Here is a 19,910-nt window from a genome sequence, read left to right as displayed (position 1 = left end):
GACATGCCACAGGTGGAAGCTTGGAGTGGAATGTGTTGTAGGTTTGGCAAGTCACGGCTTTGACTTTTATTTATTTTACTACTTACTTAAGAACTTCTCTAAGACTTTATTTTTTCACCTGTAACAAAAAGATAAAAACAATTTCCAAGTTGTATGGTTTAGAAAGAATCCTGTGATATAAATATAAACATAAAGCAGCTGGTAAAATGCCTGGAACAAATGATCCTTATTAAATTGTAGCTGTCTTTTCTTTAAAGGTTTTCCAGTCATGTCTTCGAAAATCATTTCCAAATGGAATTTGAAGGTAAAAATGAGTACAAGTTAAATATTCCTTAATACCTTAAAATATATGAGTTTTAATTGTGGCAAGATGTGGACAACTTTCAATATAAATTCTATGTTACAAATTATTCCATTTGCTTCAATTCACAATGTCTTTCTCAAACTATGTTTTTATGACCTCCTAGCACAGGAAGATGCTCTGGGGGAAAAAAAGGTGGGAGGGAGATTATTTCTATGGTTAAATACATTCGGAAAATGCTGAACAATATATTTCCTTCTAGGAGCTTACAGATCACATTAGTGTATTAATCACCCAAGAAATTCCAGGTAATGTGATCAATACTGCTTAGTGGTAAAAAGTGTAAATTTAGGAGTTAGGCTGCCAGGGTTTAGTGCCCACTTCCAATGCTTACTGCCTTAGAACTTTGAGAAGTTACTTAACCTCAGTGTCTCAGTTTCCCCATCTGTAAAACGGAAATGGCAACAAAATTTTCCACACGAGTTTGGGAGGTTATAATGAGATATATCAAGTGTTCTGATACAGGCTAACAAAGACAATTATCAGTAAATAAGAGCAATTAAAGAAACCTGTTTCAACTCTTAACCATGTTAACTTTTCTTTACAAATAATATTTTTGAACATCTTCTGGAACTATTATTCTTGGGAACACACTCTGAACCACCCTAAGGTACAATATTAGGGTAGTGATAAATTGCAATTAAGTAAAAAAGTATTCATTACATTAGTGAGCAAACCAAGTAGCACAAAATGTCATCTACCTCACGACATGTGACCCCAGTGGCTGCTACTTTGTCAGAAATTTTTATTATCAGAACATTAGAGCAGCTTAGTTAAGTGTAAAGACCTTATCACATAAATGTTCTATTCACTGGGGCTGTCTGCATCCATTTCATAAATTAGGACAGATAAGTTTATCATATTAGGTTATTTTCCTGTCACTAAAAACTGAGCCCTAAAGGAATGGAACACCAAATGGTTAAAATTGTAATGATTAGTAGAGAAAAAACTGAGTACGTAGATCACTGATAGGGTCTGCAAAGATAAGGAAAGACAAGGCATATTATCCAGACAGTAGATAAACATTTGCATGTTTCCAGGTGCTAACCCTAAACAATATCAATTTCCAAAATGGAGAGAGAAAATAATAAAGGAAGACAGCTTCATCTAATGAAAAATATGCTACACGTTCACAACAATATGCAAAAATTCTCTGTAGTCTAAATAATACCATGACTCCAAAAAACCTCCCCACCATTTTCCGGAAGATAGGAAGCTCAGCAAAAGGACAATTCAAATGAGCAGTCTGCTAATTAACCTGACAACTTTCAGAGGGCTTTTAATTTATTCTCAAATTTTTAACTCTATCTGTTTGCTGGTTTATCTTAAAGAGTTCATATTTTTAAAATGATCATCAGAAATTTGCAGAACAGAAAAAAATCACTCACTCATAATTCTGTGTCCTTGACAAATAAAAACTATTTTCTATTATTCTCATTTTCTTTGTCTTTATCCTAATCATTTCTACACCGAGCTATTTCATATGCAAATATAATTTAAAAGCCTCTTTTTTTTCACTTACAATGACATCTTCAGCATTTCCTTCCAACAATACATAGAAGTTCTTCAAAATGATCATTTTTAGCACCTGACTGCTAATACTCTTTCATGATCAGACATGCAAATGATTTTGCATTGTGTTGTTGGTACACTGAATCCCTTCCTATATATTGTTCTAAAGTGATTTTCAAACTTCAGGACACGTATGAAACACCTGGAGGACTTATGAAAACACAGGAGGCTGGGCCCTACCCTCAGAGTTTCTGATTGAGTAAGTCTTGGGGGAGCCCCAAGATTTTGCATTTCTAACAAGTTTCCAGATGATGCTGATGCTGCTAATCTTTGGCCATTTTAAAAATTACTGTTGGAAGAGACTGGGTGTGGTGGCTCATGCCTGTAATCTCAGCACTTTGGGAGGCCAAGGCAGGCGGATCACTGGAGGCCAAGAGTTTGAAACCAGCCTGGCCAACATGGTGAACTCCTGTCTCTACTTAAAATACAAAAAAAAATATTAAAAATTTAAAATTAGTTGGGTGTGAAGGCACACACTGTAATCCCAGTTACTTGGGAGGCTGAGTCACGAGAATCGCTTGAATCTGGGAGGTGGAGGTTGCAGTGAGCTGACGCACTGTACTCCAACTTGGAGTACTTAGGTAGAACATAGCCATCAAATTGGAATTGATAAGTCAAATACCACAGACATTATTATTGCATCTAAGACATATTTCTGAAGTCCCTTTTTACAGGCTCATTAGGATTTGTATTGCCAAGTGACTTCTTGATACTTGAAGCCTATGTAGATACCAACTGACTGAATAAACAAATGAACAAGAGAAAATTCTCTCCTCCCTGAAATTAAGACATTAGTCCCGAGGTCCACCTATTTACATTTCAAAGATATGTATTATGGTTGAATGGGAATAATCCAAATCTCTGTTACTGCAGAAATCAGCAGGTTTTATCATCGCTCTCCAAATTCAAAGTCACTGAAAAATAACTGCAATATTTATATCTTGGAGGAGAGTACATTTGCATCTGCACAATATAGACAAAAATTAGCTGCATTTGATAGTTCAAGAAAACAATGTTGCTCTTTGGAAAGTACCAGGCAAAAATTTGGCTTTGACAAATTATTTTTCATAATCTAGAAGCAAAAAAAATTCCCATTTGGCAATTGATTATTAGGGTGTTTTCCTAAATCCTCAGAGGTTTTTCTCTGTACTAAAGGATTCTTAATATTTAGGCATGGATTAATCCTCACCTGTAAATGGAGAAATATGAACATAAACAAGCCTGTCTACAAAAGTACATAGATGCCTCTATTAATACATAAGTACACATTAGATAGCCATGTATGGGTAGTATCTATTCATACATTGGTTTCCAGAAATCCACAGACAAGACATATGCTTAGTAAAGATATTCACTGCAGAAAATATCTTCCCAGTCTTCCTTTGAAATTTGCAGGCATTCTTATTTTTTCATTCATAGTTGTTGTTACTGTATCTGTTTGAATGTATAGGGAAGATATGTTCATATACATACATAATCATAAGTCGACACATAAAGTGATTAGGTGTTGTCAACAAACATTGTAAGGTGGTTAGCAATGGAATTGTTAACTCTGGCTTAGTTAAGCATCAGTCAAGAGTTAACTGTGTTAGGCACAGGCTTATCAAAAGAATCTTGTATCTATGACTTTTTTTTTTTTTTTTTTTGAGACGGAGTTTTGCTCTTGTTGTCTAGGCTGGAGTGCAATGGCATGATCTTGGCTCACAGCAACCTCCGCCTCCCGGGTTCAAGCAATTCTCCTGCCTTAGCCTTCCAAGTAGCTGGAAATACAGGCATGCGCCACCAAGCCCGGCTAATTTTGTATTTTTAATAGAGACGGGGTTTCTCCATGTTGGTCAGGCTGGTCTCGAACTCCCAACCTCAGGTGATATGCCTGCCTCGGCCTCCCAAAGTGCTGGGATTACAGGCGTGAGCCACCGCACCTGGCGTATCTCTGACTTCCTAAGGAATAATTCTTACTGAGTTAGTGTTGTGGTAGTTGTTTTATCTTTAAGTAAAGGTAAACAGTCTCATTAGCCTTAAGTGACCCTGAATTGTTCTTTGCATTGGACAGGTTCATTATGACCACATGAATACACTGCTGCTCTCAGGGTGAACAACCAACTAGGGGACTAATGTTAAGACACAATGTATATGTCATTGTATGTATACTTTATAGAATAATATACATAAATAAATACTGCCAGTAAATATGACCATATTAGGCAGCCTCAAAAAAGATGTGAGAAAGTTTAAAATACGCCCATGTGAAAAATGCAAATTTAAGAAATGCAAGAACTGCAATGAAGACACTATGAGGCAGTTGTTCACCTAGTATGTGTGAGAATTTGACTATAGGCACTTACTACTTAATCCAGGTGTTCAGGGAAATACAGTTAAAACATCAGCAGTGACAACCATATGATCATTTGAAAACCAATTAAATACCTATGAGATTTTTTGAGTAGTAACTGCCAGTTCCTTACATGAGTAAGGAACAGAATAGCAATCAATTAAATATAGTCCCTACCACAAATCGAAAGTACTAGCATAAGCATATGCACATCAAGGAGACACGTTTAGTTTTTCTAGTTAACACAGAGGGGGAAATAGGGAAAAATATACAATTCAAGGCACATGTGACCCGCCTATGAAATTTTAATTTTTAAGCCTCCACGGATAACCAGACACATAGAGAGGAGCCTTTTTTAGAATCATGTTACTCCTTCAGGGTGGAAATGAACTCATGACAAGCCAAAGGATAAGTATTTCAATCAATATATGTTCAAGAATGTTTTCCTTTTTTGACAAATAGTTTTGGTTTGTAATTTAGGCAGTGATAGAAATTTATCTTTGTTAAAATTTAAGTTTTTAAAAAACGTTTCATTTTAAAGGGAAATGTTATAAAAATAGTAAAATTGTATGTGGATAGTACAAAAATCAAGAGAATAAATGATTAAAGTTCGTTAAGACACTATTCTAAAACATGTCATAATAGCATGATGCCATTACTTGCTGGACTAATCAGTGAATAACCACATCACAGTTAACTCTCTTATTGCAGGTTCACCTGGAACATTAGAATTAAGAAACTGAGTGTGCACAATATGTTCTTATGTATTAGTTGATATTAAATTAATATCCCTAAGAAATTTGATACAATTTTTTTCAGTACAGCAAATCTCAATTTCTCTATAAATAATGCATGAATAGAGTTAATCAAAAGATAACTATTTCTTGAAAAGAAAAATGGAATATCAAAAAACCTGCCTTATATAGTAAGGACTATAAAAACATGTTATTCATTAATGTGGACATTAAAATCCTTGATAAATGACTAAATTTGCATCTGAAAGCTCAGATGCAAATAAACATATGTAATACATATTTTTGACTGAAGATATTAGGTTACGTTGGAGGGAGAAGTATATAATTTATTAATCATGTGTTTTATTAACACTTTTATTACAAAAAGGAATAACTGTTTAAGCTGTTTAAACTCTCTATGTTTTGATTCTAAGCTCTGGAGCCTAATATTCTAAAGGAGACTGATTATCAATTGAGAAAGGTCAACCCGGTAAAATTTAAACACACCTGTGGAGATTCTAGATCACTATTATTTAATGTACTAACGTGACAGCAGGCAGTTTGACTTAACAAAATATGTATGCTATCCTTGCAATAAAGAACAAAAGAACAATAAGCAACTCAGACAACTGCCTTTCCTAGTGAGGCCATCTACACAGATCTGTCTCATACTCCAATAATAACACATTGTTATATCCTTTTTGCTGCTATTCCAAAGCAGAATAGCAATTATTTCCTGGAAATTTAAGAAATATATTAGTAAATACTAATCTAAAATTAGATTAAAATTCAAAATCATTAACATTATATTTTAAGGCTAAAATTATGATTAAACTTTCTTTTTTCAACTACATGTTGCAGAGCCTTTAAAAAGACCTGTTATACAAATAAGTTTTGGTCAAAAGTAGAAATTAAGAAAACTTTACAAGGGCAAAATTTCAACAGAGTCATTGCAGATTTGAGTATTGTGAGAATACACATTGCTGGTACCAGCTGTACGTATTCAAATCATTCTATTCTACAAAACAGCAGGATATTTTTTAACCTTTTCAACTGAGGAAAGAATATAGCTTTTTAAAAAAAACACAACGCCTATTCCTTTAGAAGTGACTAAACCATAAAGCAGAAAATTACTTTTATTTACAATTGCAGATTTCTAGGAATGTATCTGTATTTTTCATTTTTTTTTAAAAAAAAAGAATTATTGGTCTTAGTAAAAGTCACAAACTTACGTTGAGAGATTAAATTATCTTGGTTCTTAGCAAAACAGAACACAAGTGAAAAGGCTTCTTCATGCTATTTGATCTCCACGGTGTCTTTGGTGTGTATGCGTTTTGGTATATGTACAAAGAAAAAACAGTTCTATTTAGCCTTCAGTAGCACATTATAATGTATGCTGCTTAAGAAAAATTCATACCATGTATCTTTAAATGTAAGCACCATATGGAAGTTCCTGCTCTTATCTGTCATATTTCCCCTAACTCAAATTCTGAATGTTCCCATAAAGAACAAGATAAGTGAAAAGTAAAACTTTACCCTAATGAAGAGGATCTTTTCTCCCACTCGGTATCTTCCTTGGGAGAGCCGCTCCACACAGAACTTGTTTGGGCATTTGCAAGGAGGATCTTCAGAAATTCGTTTCACCTGAAATAGAAGAGCAGGCACATTCATTCTTCTTAATTAGGTTGCATTTATGTTAATTTGCTCCGAGGACTCCACGGCCCCTGAACCCTTAATGACTTTAAACTTGTTCTTTATGTATGGACATCATGTGAGCATAGGAATATCACATTAAATCATTACCATGTAAAGTTCAGGCCTCAAAGACATCTGAAGGCAAATGACTGCACTAAGGCATAAGCTAGCTAATGACAGTGATGACGCTGGAGGATAATGAGCAGGAAATCAACTGAAATTATAGACTATACACAATCAGCTGGGTTCCTACTTTTGGAGGACTAAAAACACCATGCACATTGGGGTTGTCAAGGTCAACCTATTGAAAACCAGGATGGAAAGTATGTTAACATAGAGTTTATGTTACTTCAGTATAATTTTAATTACATTAATTTTACCCAGTTTCAAAATAAATGACAGTGAATTTAATAAGTTGTTTTTTTTAAGGAGACTATTGTTTCATCTTATTTTGAACTCTAAGATTTTCTCTAAGAATTAATCTCTTATTTACTCAGATTTACCCTGCAACTCACTCCATCTCAGTAATTCCTATCAAACCCTACTTCTTTGACCATGTTTTACAGCTTATGTGTGTTCTATGTAATCGATGCCTGAATATCAGATTTTTATCCCTGTTATATCTATTCTCCCACTCTTTTAAAAATACATAATCTAAACAATATGTGCATAAAGCTTATGAATAGTTGTGATTACTAGACGATAATATAATAGTCCATGATTTTAGGAACAATTTTATGTTTATGTTTTCCCTGATTGGGAACCACCCACTCTGTCTGCTCTTCAACTAACCAAACAACCCCAAACAATAATCTCCTGTGTTTTGAGGAAAAGTTTCCATGGAAGAAACAGAAAGCTGTAAATGATGTGCAGCCTGCATTTAGAAGCTAGATAGAACAAATATAGAAATTGGCCTGGATTTTCCTCACCCAAATTCTTCCATGAAGATGTCATGGTGTCTACATTTATGTCACCAAAGAAATGCAATCATTCCTTCAAATAATTCAATTTCTGACTTTAATCAGCCTTCTAAGCAAAAACTGTGCAGAGAGTAAAACATGAACTCAAATGCATGTTAATGTAAAGGAATTAAACAACTTTTTTTTTCCTAGAATAAGAAACGTTCCAGAAAGTTTGAAAGCATAAGACACTGGAGGAATAACCAAAAAAAGGAAAAAAAAACCCTGAAATTAAATTTATCTCATAAATTTATCACATATATAATTATGACTCAATGAGGATGTATACAAAGAGAACCAACACTATTTTGGGGGGAAAAGGACGAAAGAACCAACTTTAATGTATACATTGCCATTAGTCCTTTTTGCTGTCCTTAATTTTGCTGACATATAAACCTATGGCTTTTGGTACTTATTTTTATCATAGCATATTGTAGCTCCTTTAGTGATTAACCTTAATGTCTTCTTGCTAGACTGAGTTCCTTTAGAGTTAAGATGGTATTTCATTATATTTTAAAATCATTGATATAAAGCACATCTTAATGGCAAATAAATATTCATTAAATACACATTGACTAAATAGATATATAAGAACATGAATCTATACAGGCCACAGGGGGAAATTAGAGGAACAAAATAATCATGGATTCAAAGAATACTAGAAATAGCTTTCATCAAAAAATGAGAAAACTACTTAACATTAAGTTACTGATTAGGGCAATTACTTCGTGTTCTGAGTTTGTTCTATCATATTATACTTGGTCTATAGATACATTCACCCCAGTACTAATAGATTTCTGTTCTAATATTTTTTGAAAGGTTATTTCTGAGTGGGATGATGATAATAAAACAAGATGTACAAAAGTTGAATAATGATCACATCGTTTCCTTCCAGTAATGCAGAATCACATTCTGGGACTGAGGGTAGGGTCACAGGACAAATGAATGTTGTCTATATTTCCTGTTTTCGGTATTTTTCTATGCATATCTCTTTCTATATGTGTTTATAGAATATGTTTAAATATAAATATGTGTACATACATGTAAGTTATGTTTATGCCATTGCTAGAAGTGGTATACCATTTTCCTTATCACCACAAATAAGGGCTTCCATGAGGAAAGCAAGGATGAAGAAAGGGAGGGGCATTGGGAGGAGGGTTGATCATCCAGAAGAAAATCAGACTGACAGCATCAAGAAAGCACATGGCCTGAGGCCTGAACTTTAGGAGGATAACGTTTGGCACAATTTTGCTGCCATATGGTAATTAACCAAAGAGTAAATTGATGTTCAACTGGTTCCTCCACTAAAAAATGACAATCACAAGTCTGTATGCAAAGTATTTCCATTTTGCAGTGTTCTTAGACAAAAGACAGAAACTCTTGGTATCAAATGAAGTAAAATACAAGAAACATTTTCTCAAGTGGCCTGCCCTTATTGAATGCCTTTCTAGCTTTGAAAATGGAGTTGATTTTAAAAATCAAGGGCTGTTTTTGTCGTTGTATGAGAGGTGGAAGCAGAAATGGAAGAAACAAGGCCAGATTGTGGCCAGTGGAAATACATTGTTAAGTAAACAGTGACTGATGACATCTGTGCTTCTTACATTACCTAGGGAAAAGTCAGTCTGGCAGGTGTTCTTTTTTGGCTAGGAACCCAGCCAGTTTTCTGCTGAAATGGGATTTCAGGAGAAGCCTGATTACTCAGAATTATACTATCTCTCATCCCCAGACTGAGGAAGTTGATGGAGAAGAGGAAGAAAGTAAGAATGATTTCTGAGAACTGTATTCAACTCATTGTGTGAGAACTAGCTCAGCGAAGAGGAGAACTAAACCTGACTCCACCGTTTTATCACAGCTGAATCTCTCTATCAGGACATCTGGAGAATAAATTAATCTGAATGGAAACCACTGTGTTTCTTTCATGATATCTTGATTAAAGAAGGTGATGTATTTTCCACATAAAGGGTCACCTATTTTTTCCCACTATTCCCCTAAGTATCAAACAAAGAAATGTGAAGAAATATTGAAGGTTTCAAAACTGGCAGTTATTGTTGAAACTGTTCACTGGAATATAATATCTTAACACAGATCTGCTTCTTTTGCTTTCTCTCTTTTTTCTTTATTTCTTCTTTTTTTTCCTTTTTTTACTCCTCCTCTTTCTCTTTTCCCTCTTTTCTTTTTTGGGGTGGCAGATAATAGCTTTCCTAGAGTAAAAATAGCCAATATTATTAACTAAATGCAGAAACTCTGCAAGCAATCTCTATTTTATATTTCTATTCTAAAATCCATGTTGGAGTACATCATTTTCAACCCCAAACCGCTATATGTGCCTCACATGCGGTGAAGCAGTTACTATAGGAACAATTTCCTTTTATATTAGATGTATTAATTTCTGATTTAAAACATTAGTGAAGCTCAAATTACTTTTCTCTCTGCTCCACTGTTCCTGAAATAAAAAAACCTACCAAACAGAATGCAAATAGTTCAATGCAGTTTTTCCCAGTGTAAAATGAAGGAATAAGAGACTTCTGTGGTCAAATAAGTTTAGAAGACTCCAGGTTAAACAAGATCTTATTATGGAACTCACTAGAGCCTTTGATATGCCAAAGTTTATCACCAGACTCTAGATGAGGACTATAGTAAGTTGTATTTCTCAAACTAATTTAACCATGGTATGTTTGACCAAACATTGCTTGAAAAATGCCATTTTAAGACTTGTGAAACATAATATTCTAGCTGACAAAGTTACAGAAATATCCACATTGTATATTTCCTACATTCAATGGAAACTTTTAACTGAGCAAATGTTTATGTTCTAAACTCTGGTAAACTTTAAAGAAGGTTTCAAGCTCATGTGAAATCCATTCCATTGTTCTCAACTGAGAGCACACAATTTGGGAGTAGGGGAGAACCACCGTGTATTGACTGACTGGCTTACTGTTGTATGGAAAATCTTTATTTCACTCTCTTTTTCTGAACTGGAGTATTGGTAAACTCTGAAGTCCTTTTCATAGTTTTCCTATCACCTTCTTGCCCTCTCTTCTTTTTCTCCCCATCTCAAGGATTGCCAGACAGGAGACAAGGTAGTGAAGAAAGAAAATCATCCTAGCTACTTCTAGGTTCACAGAAATAGCTTCCAAGTGGCAGCATCTCCACCCTCTACAAAGCTACAGTAGAAATGAAAGGTTCATGCATTTCCAGAGCATGTGGCCAACTTGGATAAATACAATAAGGGAGAAGGTTAAACTTTAATTAGCTACATTGATAATTTATCCAAAAAACACTGTACTGGATGTAGATCGATAAAATATGGTCTTTGTCTTTGAGTACAAGGTCTTCACCTTGAGATGTAAGGATATTTGTGCCCAAAAAGGTAAATCCTTCATTAAATAGATACAAATACTTGCAGCACCAAGGAATGATTTGTCAGTTATACCTGGGATGAGAGATACCAGAAAAATCTTTATACAGGGGTTAGCACAACCTGAATTTTAAAAGATGGAAAGGTGTTTAAAAGTAGTGTAACAGGTGAGTAGGCAGAAGTATGGTGAGAAAGCAACAATGGCTACATCAAAATTCAAGGACTAATGCAGCAGACAAAATAGCTAGCAAACACACAGTAGGCCAGAACATGGAGGGCTATGGACTATGACACATGAACTAGCTTGGGTTTCACCCTAGGTGTTATAGAGCACCCTATATAATTTTAATCAAATCCAAAGTGCATTTAGTTGTACCCTTCTGGTAGCAGAAATGTTGTAGAGATGCATTTCAAGAATGGAGTGGTCAACAGTGTCAAATATCAGGAAGCAATCTCATAATTTCAGGACTAAAAAAATTCATTTGATCCAGTAATTCATTCAATAGGAGGATAAGAGGGACATTAGCCAGATACTCTTTAGTGGTCTGGAATCCTGACTATAAGGCATTTTAAAAAAATGAATGAAGGTGATAGCTGAGAGGAAATGGACTATAAGCAAGTATATTTGCCCCGGGGAAATATATTTATAACAGAAAGACTAGAGGTACATCTTACCCTAAAGTAAGTCTAATCAAAAAAGTATAATTGACACAGAAGAAAAAATGTTCTCATCAATATATAAACAACAGATCATTATCTACTATTAATATAATGTTACTCAATTTCCTTACAAAATAAAAAGTGAAATCCTATGAAAAGCAAGGTATATGACCAATTCTTTGAAAAAGTTATGTGATTTTAAAATCCTTCTCAGTAGCATTAAATCAAAATGTCTTGCCTGTTCTTCTTTAGTTCCCGAGTGATTGAACAGTTACCCAGAAGAAACCAAATTAAACTAGCTAAGATACCTTTAAGAGCTAATATGCTTGCTGCCCTTAACAGAAATGAGGGTTCTTAATCTATCAGACAAACTTATATTTCGGCTTATCTAAATCTGCAGTATAGTTGATCGTGTCACATGGAGAAAAGCAAAAGTCAGAGAAATCTCTTTTTCTGCATCCTGTAGTGTCCAACCATTTTCCCAGCTCTTTTCTGCTCATATCCTGGAAGAAGAAACTCACAGCTATGGACCATCAGTCCTTTTCAGTTCTGCCTATTTTTACAGCTGGCATTGTGGCTGGTGCTAGTTTCTAAGGACTCTCCCCATGTATGTGAGACATACGTCAGTCTAATGCCTCTGGCATTGCCATTTTCTATAAAATTAATAAGCAACTACAACTCCCGAAATACAAACTTTGCATAAATAACATCCCAGTCACTGATGATTTATCTCCTTTATTAATTTTTTTTACATTTGCACTTAAAATATATGTGTGCAGGGCATATGCACACACATACTCAAGCACACTACTTTTCATAACCAATAACTACTTAACAGACAACTAAGGTCACTTGAGAGTTTTAATTCACCATGTTTGCTGTTATACCTAAAAACGGTTTACTATGATTCTGTTAAAACATTTCCTAACTACCAAAAATTGTGACTCAAGGGCTTTGCTAAGTAGAGCGACCTTGAAGAGTTAGACAAAACTCTGTTGGAATCTAAGCTCCTCTCCTCCCCTCAGCAGGTTACTCAATTTCTGTTTCCATTCCTCAAGAAGGAACCTGCCTTTCATATAAGAGAGCACTTGAAAAACAATGGTAGTCCATAAAAGGCACTTAACTTCTCTATCATATATTTACTTTCCCTTCTTTAACAATCCTCAAGATCTTGTTTTCAGACTTCTTATCTGTGAAAGGGGGAATTGTGGTCCAGTGACAAAGAGACTTTCATGTTTTCAAATACAATTTTCAGGGAGTTGACTTATTATTCTAAAGTTTTAGATATTGGTCTGCAGCATTAAATGACACTTTATTTTGAACAACTAGTTCAGTTTTGAATCTCAAAATGAATTGTAGGACTACAAAGTTTTTCATAAGGGCTTAAAATAAATTTCAAGAAAATTGATATAGGTAAAGATTAGACTGATACGAGATTGCACAGAAAATGTTTTGTAGTGCAAGAAAGACTAACCGTTGGTAAGAAGTCTGACTGATTTTACTTACTGCATCATCCAGTAAGTTTCCTGTACTCTTTTTTCCAGAAGACTTTGATGAAGGAGAAGGTGAAGGAGAAGGGGCAGAAAGTGTTTCTTCTTGTTCAATCTCTTTTTCCAGCTTTATCAAACCAGGAGGCTCCACACCATACCTTTAAAAAGACACTGGATCATTACATATGCATATCTTATTGTGATAAAATTACCATATATTACATTTGATGACGAGCACCATGGGAATAAATCGCTGACTTTTAAAAATAACATTCCCTTTTTTTTCTGGCATTGAAATGGTAAGCTCTTGAATTAGCATCCTTCTAAGCAGAGGAAAAACATGTATACCTGCTGTGTATGCATACGTGTACATATATGGACACATATAGTATACTAAAAATAAATAAAAACACGCAATGCAATATATTAATGAAACAGCAACATGAATAACCATGTAAAATTTGGTCTTCAGCATTCATATTTACCAGTTCTACTGATATTAGTGCTGTAATTAAACTATTTTGAACCTGTTTGTTAAAAATAGAAATACAATCAGAGGGTCAGACTCAAGTTTGCAAGCAGCAATCCCCAGAAATAAACATCTTTAAATTATTTAGCAGAGAAGAATTAACTTTGAATATATTTCCTATGGGTCCGGAACATTGTACTATGGGTTATACAATGTCATAGGTTATGCTCCTAGGAATAGCATAATGAAAGCACATACATTGTTTTGGGAAACAACTGAGCATAGAGGAAACAGAGACATAATTTAGAGTAACAATGTATAAAAAAGGTGTTTTGCAAATTATAAATGCCAGAAAAGTTCAAAGGGAGAGACATAGCTACTATCTCCTGTAATCATTTATTTCTTTAGCTAAATATAAAATTAGATTTGGTTTCCTAGGTACATATCAACTGTACCTAGGTGGGGGAGGCCAACAATAATTCTAGAATTTGAGAGTTGTGAAGGGTTTTGGAGATCATCAATTTACACCCTTTCACTTTTACAGATAATAGAGATCTAGAGAAAATATATAAGCAGCGAGGAGCAGGATAAAGACTTAAATGCAGTTTCTCTGACTTTAATCAGGTGATCGGGTGTTAAAAAGGAGGGAAAATGTCACTTGGAGATTTAAAAACATGTTTTTTTTAAATCTACTATTATCTACTTTTTTATCTATTTTAAAAAAATCTACAAAGTAAATAATCTATAGGTAGAGAATATGTTGACAATATGTTAGTACTTCTCATTGAACAGTATATGAAAACATCATCAGATTTAACCTTAAGTAATTGTCCTATTCTAACTGCTTATTATTTTAACTGATATCATTACACATATGTTCAGTACATACTCCTAGTGGAAAGCAATTTCCCTATTCTTGATGTTTCGTTTTTGCAATGGATGCTCAAGTAGTTTTATTCCTGGCTTTTCTGCTTCATTACCCATCCACTACAAGATAAAGGGATTTATAAAATCAGTAAATTTATGAATAAACTGAGCATGCTTTACTTAGTTTACCTACTTCTGGGAAAGAAGCTGTCCACCGGGAGCCCTCCACATGGACCCCCACTTTGCTTGTGACTAGATAGTTAATTGGCCTAATTCTGGAGCTCTGTTAAAGACACTAAACATGTCTACTGGCTTGGATCTTTTTAGCTATAAAGGTGATAAGCAAGTCTTTTATTTTCTATTTTTTTCAGAATTCAGATAGTAAAGAGGGGTGCTATGTGTTAGGAGCCCTTTGAGAGATGGAAAATTTAAACAAAACAGTCTAGTGAGCCCAATTCCACTGAACAAGTACTGCTTTGAGAACAGCCTCTAGTCCACAGATTAATGTTTACTTACATAGATATCACTTGCTAAAAGACTGTAGGCACCATTGAACATATTTCTAATCTTTTGTACATAGGTACCAGTTTATGGGACAGGACAATGGTGGAAATGTGCTAGACTGCAAATGTTGTAGTGGTAGAGATCATTGTCTGTCTCATTCCAAGAATCACAAGTATCTCACACAGACCTTGGCACAGGACAATTACCTAACAGCTACCATTTGAATGTAAAAAAATTCTCTATTCTCCTATAAAAATAAGGTTCTTAATATACATTCAGTCTTATGGTTTTGAATCCCTAAATGCATATAAGGCTTTAATAAAACATGTAAGTATTAAATGTACAAAAATCCTTGACCAAAATAAGTTAATCTAGAAGACTTTAACCTTGTCCAAAAATTGAATACATTTTTTTTTTTTAGTTTTCTAGTAATCATTGATTATGCTGAATTGTAGACAGTATCTGGTTACCTTGCTCTTGACAAGTACCAACAATACTCACATTAAGATTTGTTTCTCATTCTTCTCTGAGTTAGATTTTGAACTGTTCCATTGACCTACTTATTTTTTTTATTTTTTAATAATTTCAACTTGCATTTTAGATTCAGGGGTACATGTGCAGAATTGTTACATGGGTATATCGCATAATGCTGAGGTTTGAGGTACAAATGATTCCATTACCCAGGTAGTGATCATAGTACCAAATAAATAGTTTTTGTTTAGCCTTTCCTCCCTCCCTTGCTCTCCACTCTAGAGTTCCCAGTGTCTTTCGTTCCCATCTTTATGTCCATGAGTACCCACTGTTTAGCTCTCATGTATAAGTGAGAACATGCAGTATTGGGTTTTCTGTTTCTGTGTTAATTTGCTTAAGATAATGTCCTTCAGCTGCCTCTATGGTGCTGCAAATGACATGATTTCATTCTTTTCTATGACTGCATAGTATTCTACGTCTTACATTTTCTTTATCCAATCCACCATTGACGGGCAATTAGATTCCATGTCTTTGCTATTGTGAACAGTGCTGCTATGAGCACATGAGTGCACGTGTCTTTTTGGTAGAATTATTTATTTTCCTTTGGGTATATACCTACTAACATGATTGGTGGGTTGAATAGTGGTTCTCAGCTCTTCGAAAAATCTCCAAACTGCTTTACTCAGTGGCTGAACTAATTCATATTCCCACCAACAGTGTATAAGTCTTCCCCTGTCTCAGCAGTTTCACCAGTAACTGATGGGTTTTTTGTCTGTTTGTTTTTGAGACATGATCTTGCTCTGTCACCCAGGCTGATGTGCAGTGGTGTGATCATGGCTCACTGCAGCCTTGACCTCCCGGGCTCAAGTGATCCTCCCACCTCAGCCCCCTGAGTAGCTGGGACTACAGGCAGATGCCACCATGCCTGGCTAAACTTTTTGGGTGCATTTTTTTTTAAAGGTGGAGTTTTTGTAATTTTTTGTAGAGGTGGAGCTCATCTCAAACTGGGGTCCAGTGATCTGTCTGCTTTGGCCTCCCAAAGTGCTGGCATTACAGGCGCGAGCCATTGTGCCTGGCTTCATTGTGGTTTTGATTCACATTTCTCTGATGATTAGCGATATTGAGAACATTTTTGTATGTTTTGGGGCCACTTGTATGTTTTTTTAAGTGTCTGTTCATGTCTTTTGCCCAAATTTTAATGAGGTTATTTGGTTTTGCTTATTGAATTGTTTAAGTTTATTATAGATTCTGGATATTAGACCTTTCTCAGGTGTGTAGTCTGTGAATATTTTCTCCCATTCTGTAGGTTGCTTGTTACTCCGTTGAATTTCTTTTGTTGTGCAGAAGCTCTTTAGTTTAATTAGGTCCCACTTGTCAATTTTTGTTTTTGTTGCAATTGCTTTTGCAGATTTACTCTAGTATTCAGAAATCCTAGTATTTCCTAGGATTTTTTTTCTAGAATTCTTACAGTTTGAAGTCTAACATTTAAATCTTTAATGTATCTTGAGCTAATTTTTGTATATAGTGATTGGTATGGATGCAGTTTCATTCTTTTGCTTATGGATACTCATTATCCCAGCTCCATTTATTGAATAAAAGGGTCCTTTCTCCATTGCTTATTTTTGGCCACGTTGCCAAAGATCAGATGGCTGTAGGTAGGCAGCTTTGTTTCTGGATTCTATATTCTGTTTCATTGTTCTGTCTGTTTTTGTACCAGTACCATGCTGTTTTGGTTACTGTAGCCTTAGGGTATAGCTTGAAGTCAGGTAATGTGATGTTTCTGGCTTTGTTCTTTTTGCTTAGAATTGCTTTTGCTATTTGGGGTTTTTTTTTTTTTTTTTTGGTTCCAAATGAATTTTAGAATACTTTTTTCTTCTTCCATAACAAATGACAGCTGCAGTTTGATAGAAATAGTGTGGGATTTATACATTGCTTTGGGCAGTATGGCCGTTTTAATGATAACTGGTTCTTCCATTTGTTTGTGTCATCTATTATTTCTTTCAGCAGTGTTTTGTGGTTCTTCTTGTAGAGATCTTTCACTTCTTTAGTTAGATGTATTCCTAGGTGTTTTATTTTATTTTTTTGTAAGGAGATAATTTGACTTCTTCTTTTCCTATTTGGATGCATTTTATATCTTTCTTTTGCCTGATTGCTCTGGCTAGAATTTCCGGTACCACGTTGAATAGGAGTGAAGAGAGTAGGCATCCTTGTCTCATTCCCCTTCTTAAGGGAAATGCTTCCAGTTTTTGCCCAGCTTTTGCTTCAATATGATGTTGGCTATAGTTTTGTCATAGATGGCTCTTATTCTTTTGAGGTAAGTTCCTTTAATGTCTAGTTAGTTGAGGGTTTTTTTTTTTATCATGAAGGGATGTTGCATTTTATCAAAAGTTTTTTCCATATCTATCAGATGATCATATGGTTTTTGTTTCTAATTCTGTTTATGTGGTAAATTACATTTATTGATTTGCATATGTTGAACCAATCTTGTATTCTAGGAATAAAACCTACTGGATCATGGGGAGTTAACTTTTCAATGTGCTGTTAAATTCAGTTTGCTAGTATTTTGTTGAGAATTTTTGCACCTGTGTTCAACAGAAATATTGGCCTGTAGTTTTCTTTTTTCATTGTGTCTTTGCCAGATTTGGAATCAGGGTGATGCCGGTTTTACAGAATGAACCTGGGAGATGTCCCTATTCCTTAAATTTGGAATAGTTTCAGTAGAATAGGTACCAGATCTTCTTTGCATGTCTGGTAGAATTTAGCTGTGAACTCATCTGGCCCACGGCTTTTGTTGTTGTTGTTGGTAGGCTTTTTATTACTGATTCAATTTCAGAATTCAATATTGGTCTGTTCAGGGTTTCAACTTTTTCCTGATCCAATCTTTTGAGGTTGTATGTTTCCAGGAATTTATCCATTCCTCTAGAGTTTCTAGTTTGTGTACATAGGGTGTTCATAACAGTCTCTGAGGATCTTTTGTATTTCTTTTAGATCAATTGTAGTGTCATCCTTGTCACTCCTGACTGAGCTTCTTTAGATCTTCTCTTTTTCTTTGTTAGTCTAACTAGTGGTGCATCAATCTTGGTATCCTTTCAAAGAACCAACTTTGGGTTTCATTGATCCTTGTATGGATTTTGGGGTCTCAAGTTTCTTCAGTTATGCTCTGATTTTAGTTATTTCTTTTCTTCTGCTAGCTTTGGGGTTAGTTTGTTCTTATTCTTCTATTTCCTTTATAACCTACCTCTAAAATTTCACAAATCACTTAACCTTGATGAGTCTATTTTCTATCAGAAAAGTAGAAATGAAAATGGCCTGTTCTCAAGGTCTATTGTAGCAGTGGAGGGAGGGAGGCAAGAGGAAGAATCTTAGAAAAGCAACTGCTACTGAGCATCTTCAATGCATCTGACATTGTTGGATATCTTGGCATATATTATTTCTGAATCTCAGTTTTATTTAAATATAAAATGGAAATTCTAATTTCTATTTTTTAATATTATTAGAAGGAATTAAATAGTATACTTCATGTGCCCAGTATAGTCTCTGACACATGGCACAACATCTGAGATTGCTGATAAGTTAATTGACAAATTAAGTGTTGTACAATCTGGAAACTGAGGCACTAAGGTTCTGTTGCTAAAATTCTTGGTTTTTAGAATATATTATACCACTGAATGACATCATGTTAACTTCAAAATTAAGCTGTTAAAATACAAAGTAATAGTGTTATATTCTTTACCAAAAAAATTACTGTAGTCATTCTTTAAATAAATTTCCCTAGAATTACGAAATGTCAGAACTATCTCAGTACTGGAGTTTAGCAGATCAAATTATAAATTCAGCTTTGCTACTAACTCACTGGATAAAATTCGGCAAGCAACCCCTTTTAAACTCTGTAAACTTTTCTGCCATCTTAGTTCCAGGAAGCTATAAAACTTGGTTATGTTTAATGTTCTTAAAAGAATAGCATAAACTTGGTAGTGAGGCTCGAGTAACTTAAGACGTGAGAAGTCACAGCCAATTAAAAGTCATCCCTAAGTGAAAATATCATATTTGAAACTTAAATTAGGTGAATTGGAAAATATGATTTCATTTGTAATTGTAGGTGGATTCATGCCACCTTTCAGGAATAGATTGCATAATTTTTAAATTTTTTTACAAAGTGAAATAATAATACATATGTTCGAGTAACAACATACTTGGCTCTATGTCCAATATAAACAAAGTAGACTAGATTTGAATAAAATTGGTAACAAAGTCACACATGGAAAACCTTTCTCTGGAGATTTTTCTTTATCTGGGAATGCTGAAAATTAGTTATGCCACTGAACATAAAAAATCAACACTAAGTCCCAAATCTCTGCTTACATTGGCTTTTGAATACTTCAAACTGCCTAAGGTACAGTCAGCCAGTCCTGAAATGCATACTTAAATACGATTCACT

At 34.6% G+C, this 19,910-nt stretch overlaps 1 protein-coding gene across 2 annotated transcripts in view; it reads right to left on the bottom strand.

The window, feature by feature from the left end:
- Positions 1 to 19,910, bottom strand: part of GAS2 (growth arrest specific 2) — a 134,833-nt gene that overhangs the window by 52,792 nt on the left and 62,131 nt on the right. Inside the window, exons 6-9 of one of the 2 annotated variants that reach the window (XR_004033648.1) lie at positions 13,178 to 13,319; positions 6,536 to 6,643; positions 699 to 746; positions 87 to 118 (exon numbers count right to left, since the gene is read on the bottom strand). Coding sequence is in view for 1 of the 2 variants with exons in the window: in XM_003254329.4 (XP_003254377.1) it covers positions 6,536 to 6,643; positions 13,178 to 13,319 (250 nt within the window). In the remaining variant the exon portion in view is untranslated. The remainder of the gene's footprint in view (positions 1 to 86; positions 119 to 698; positions 747 to 6,535; positions 6,644 to 13,177; positions 13,320 to 19,910) is intronic. The other variant, XM_003254329.4, reaches the window with a different exon arrangement.

Source organism: Nomascus leucogenys, chromosome 15 (genome assembly GCF_006542625.1).
Source record: "Nomascus leucogenys isolate Asia chromosome 15, Asia_NLE_v1, whole genome shotgun sequence".
In the NCBI taxonomy this organism is placed as follows: Eukaryota; Metazoa; Chordata; class Mammalia; order Primates; family Hylobatidae; genus Nomascus; species Nomascus leucogenys.
The sequence above is the reverse complement of the archived record's forward strand: the minus strand, read 5'-3'. Positions and strand labels throughout refer to the sequence as shown.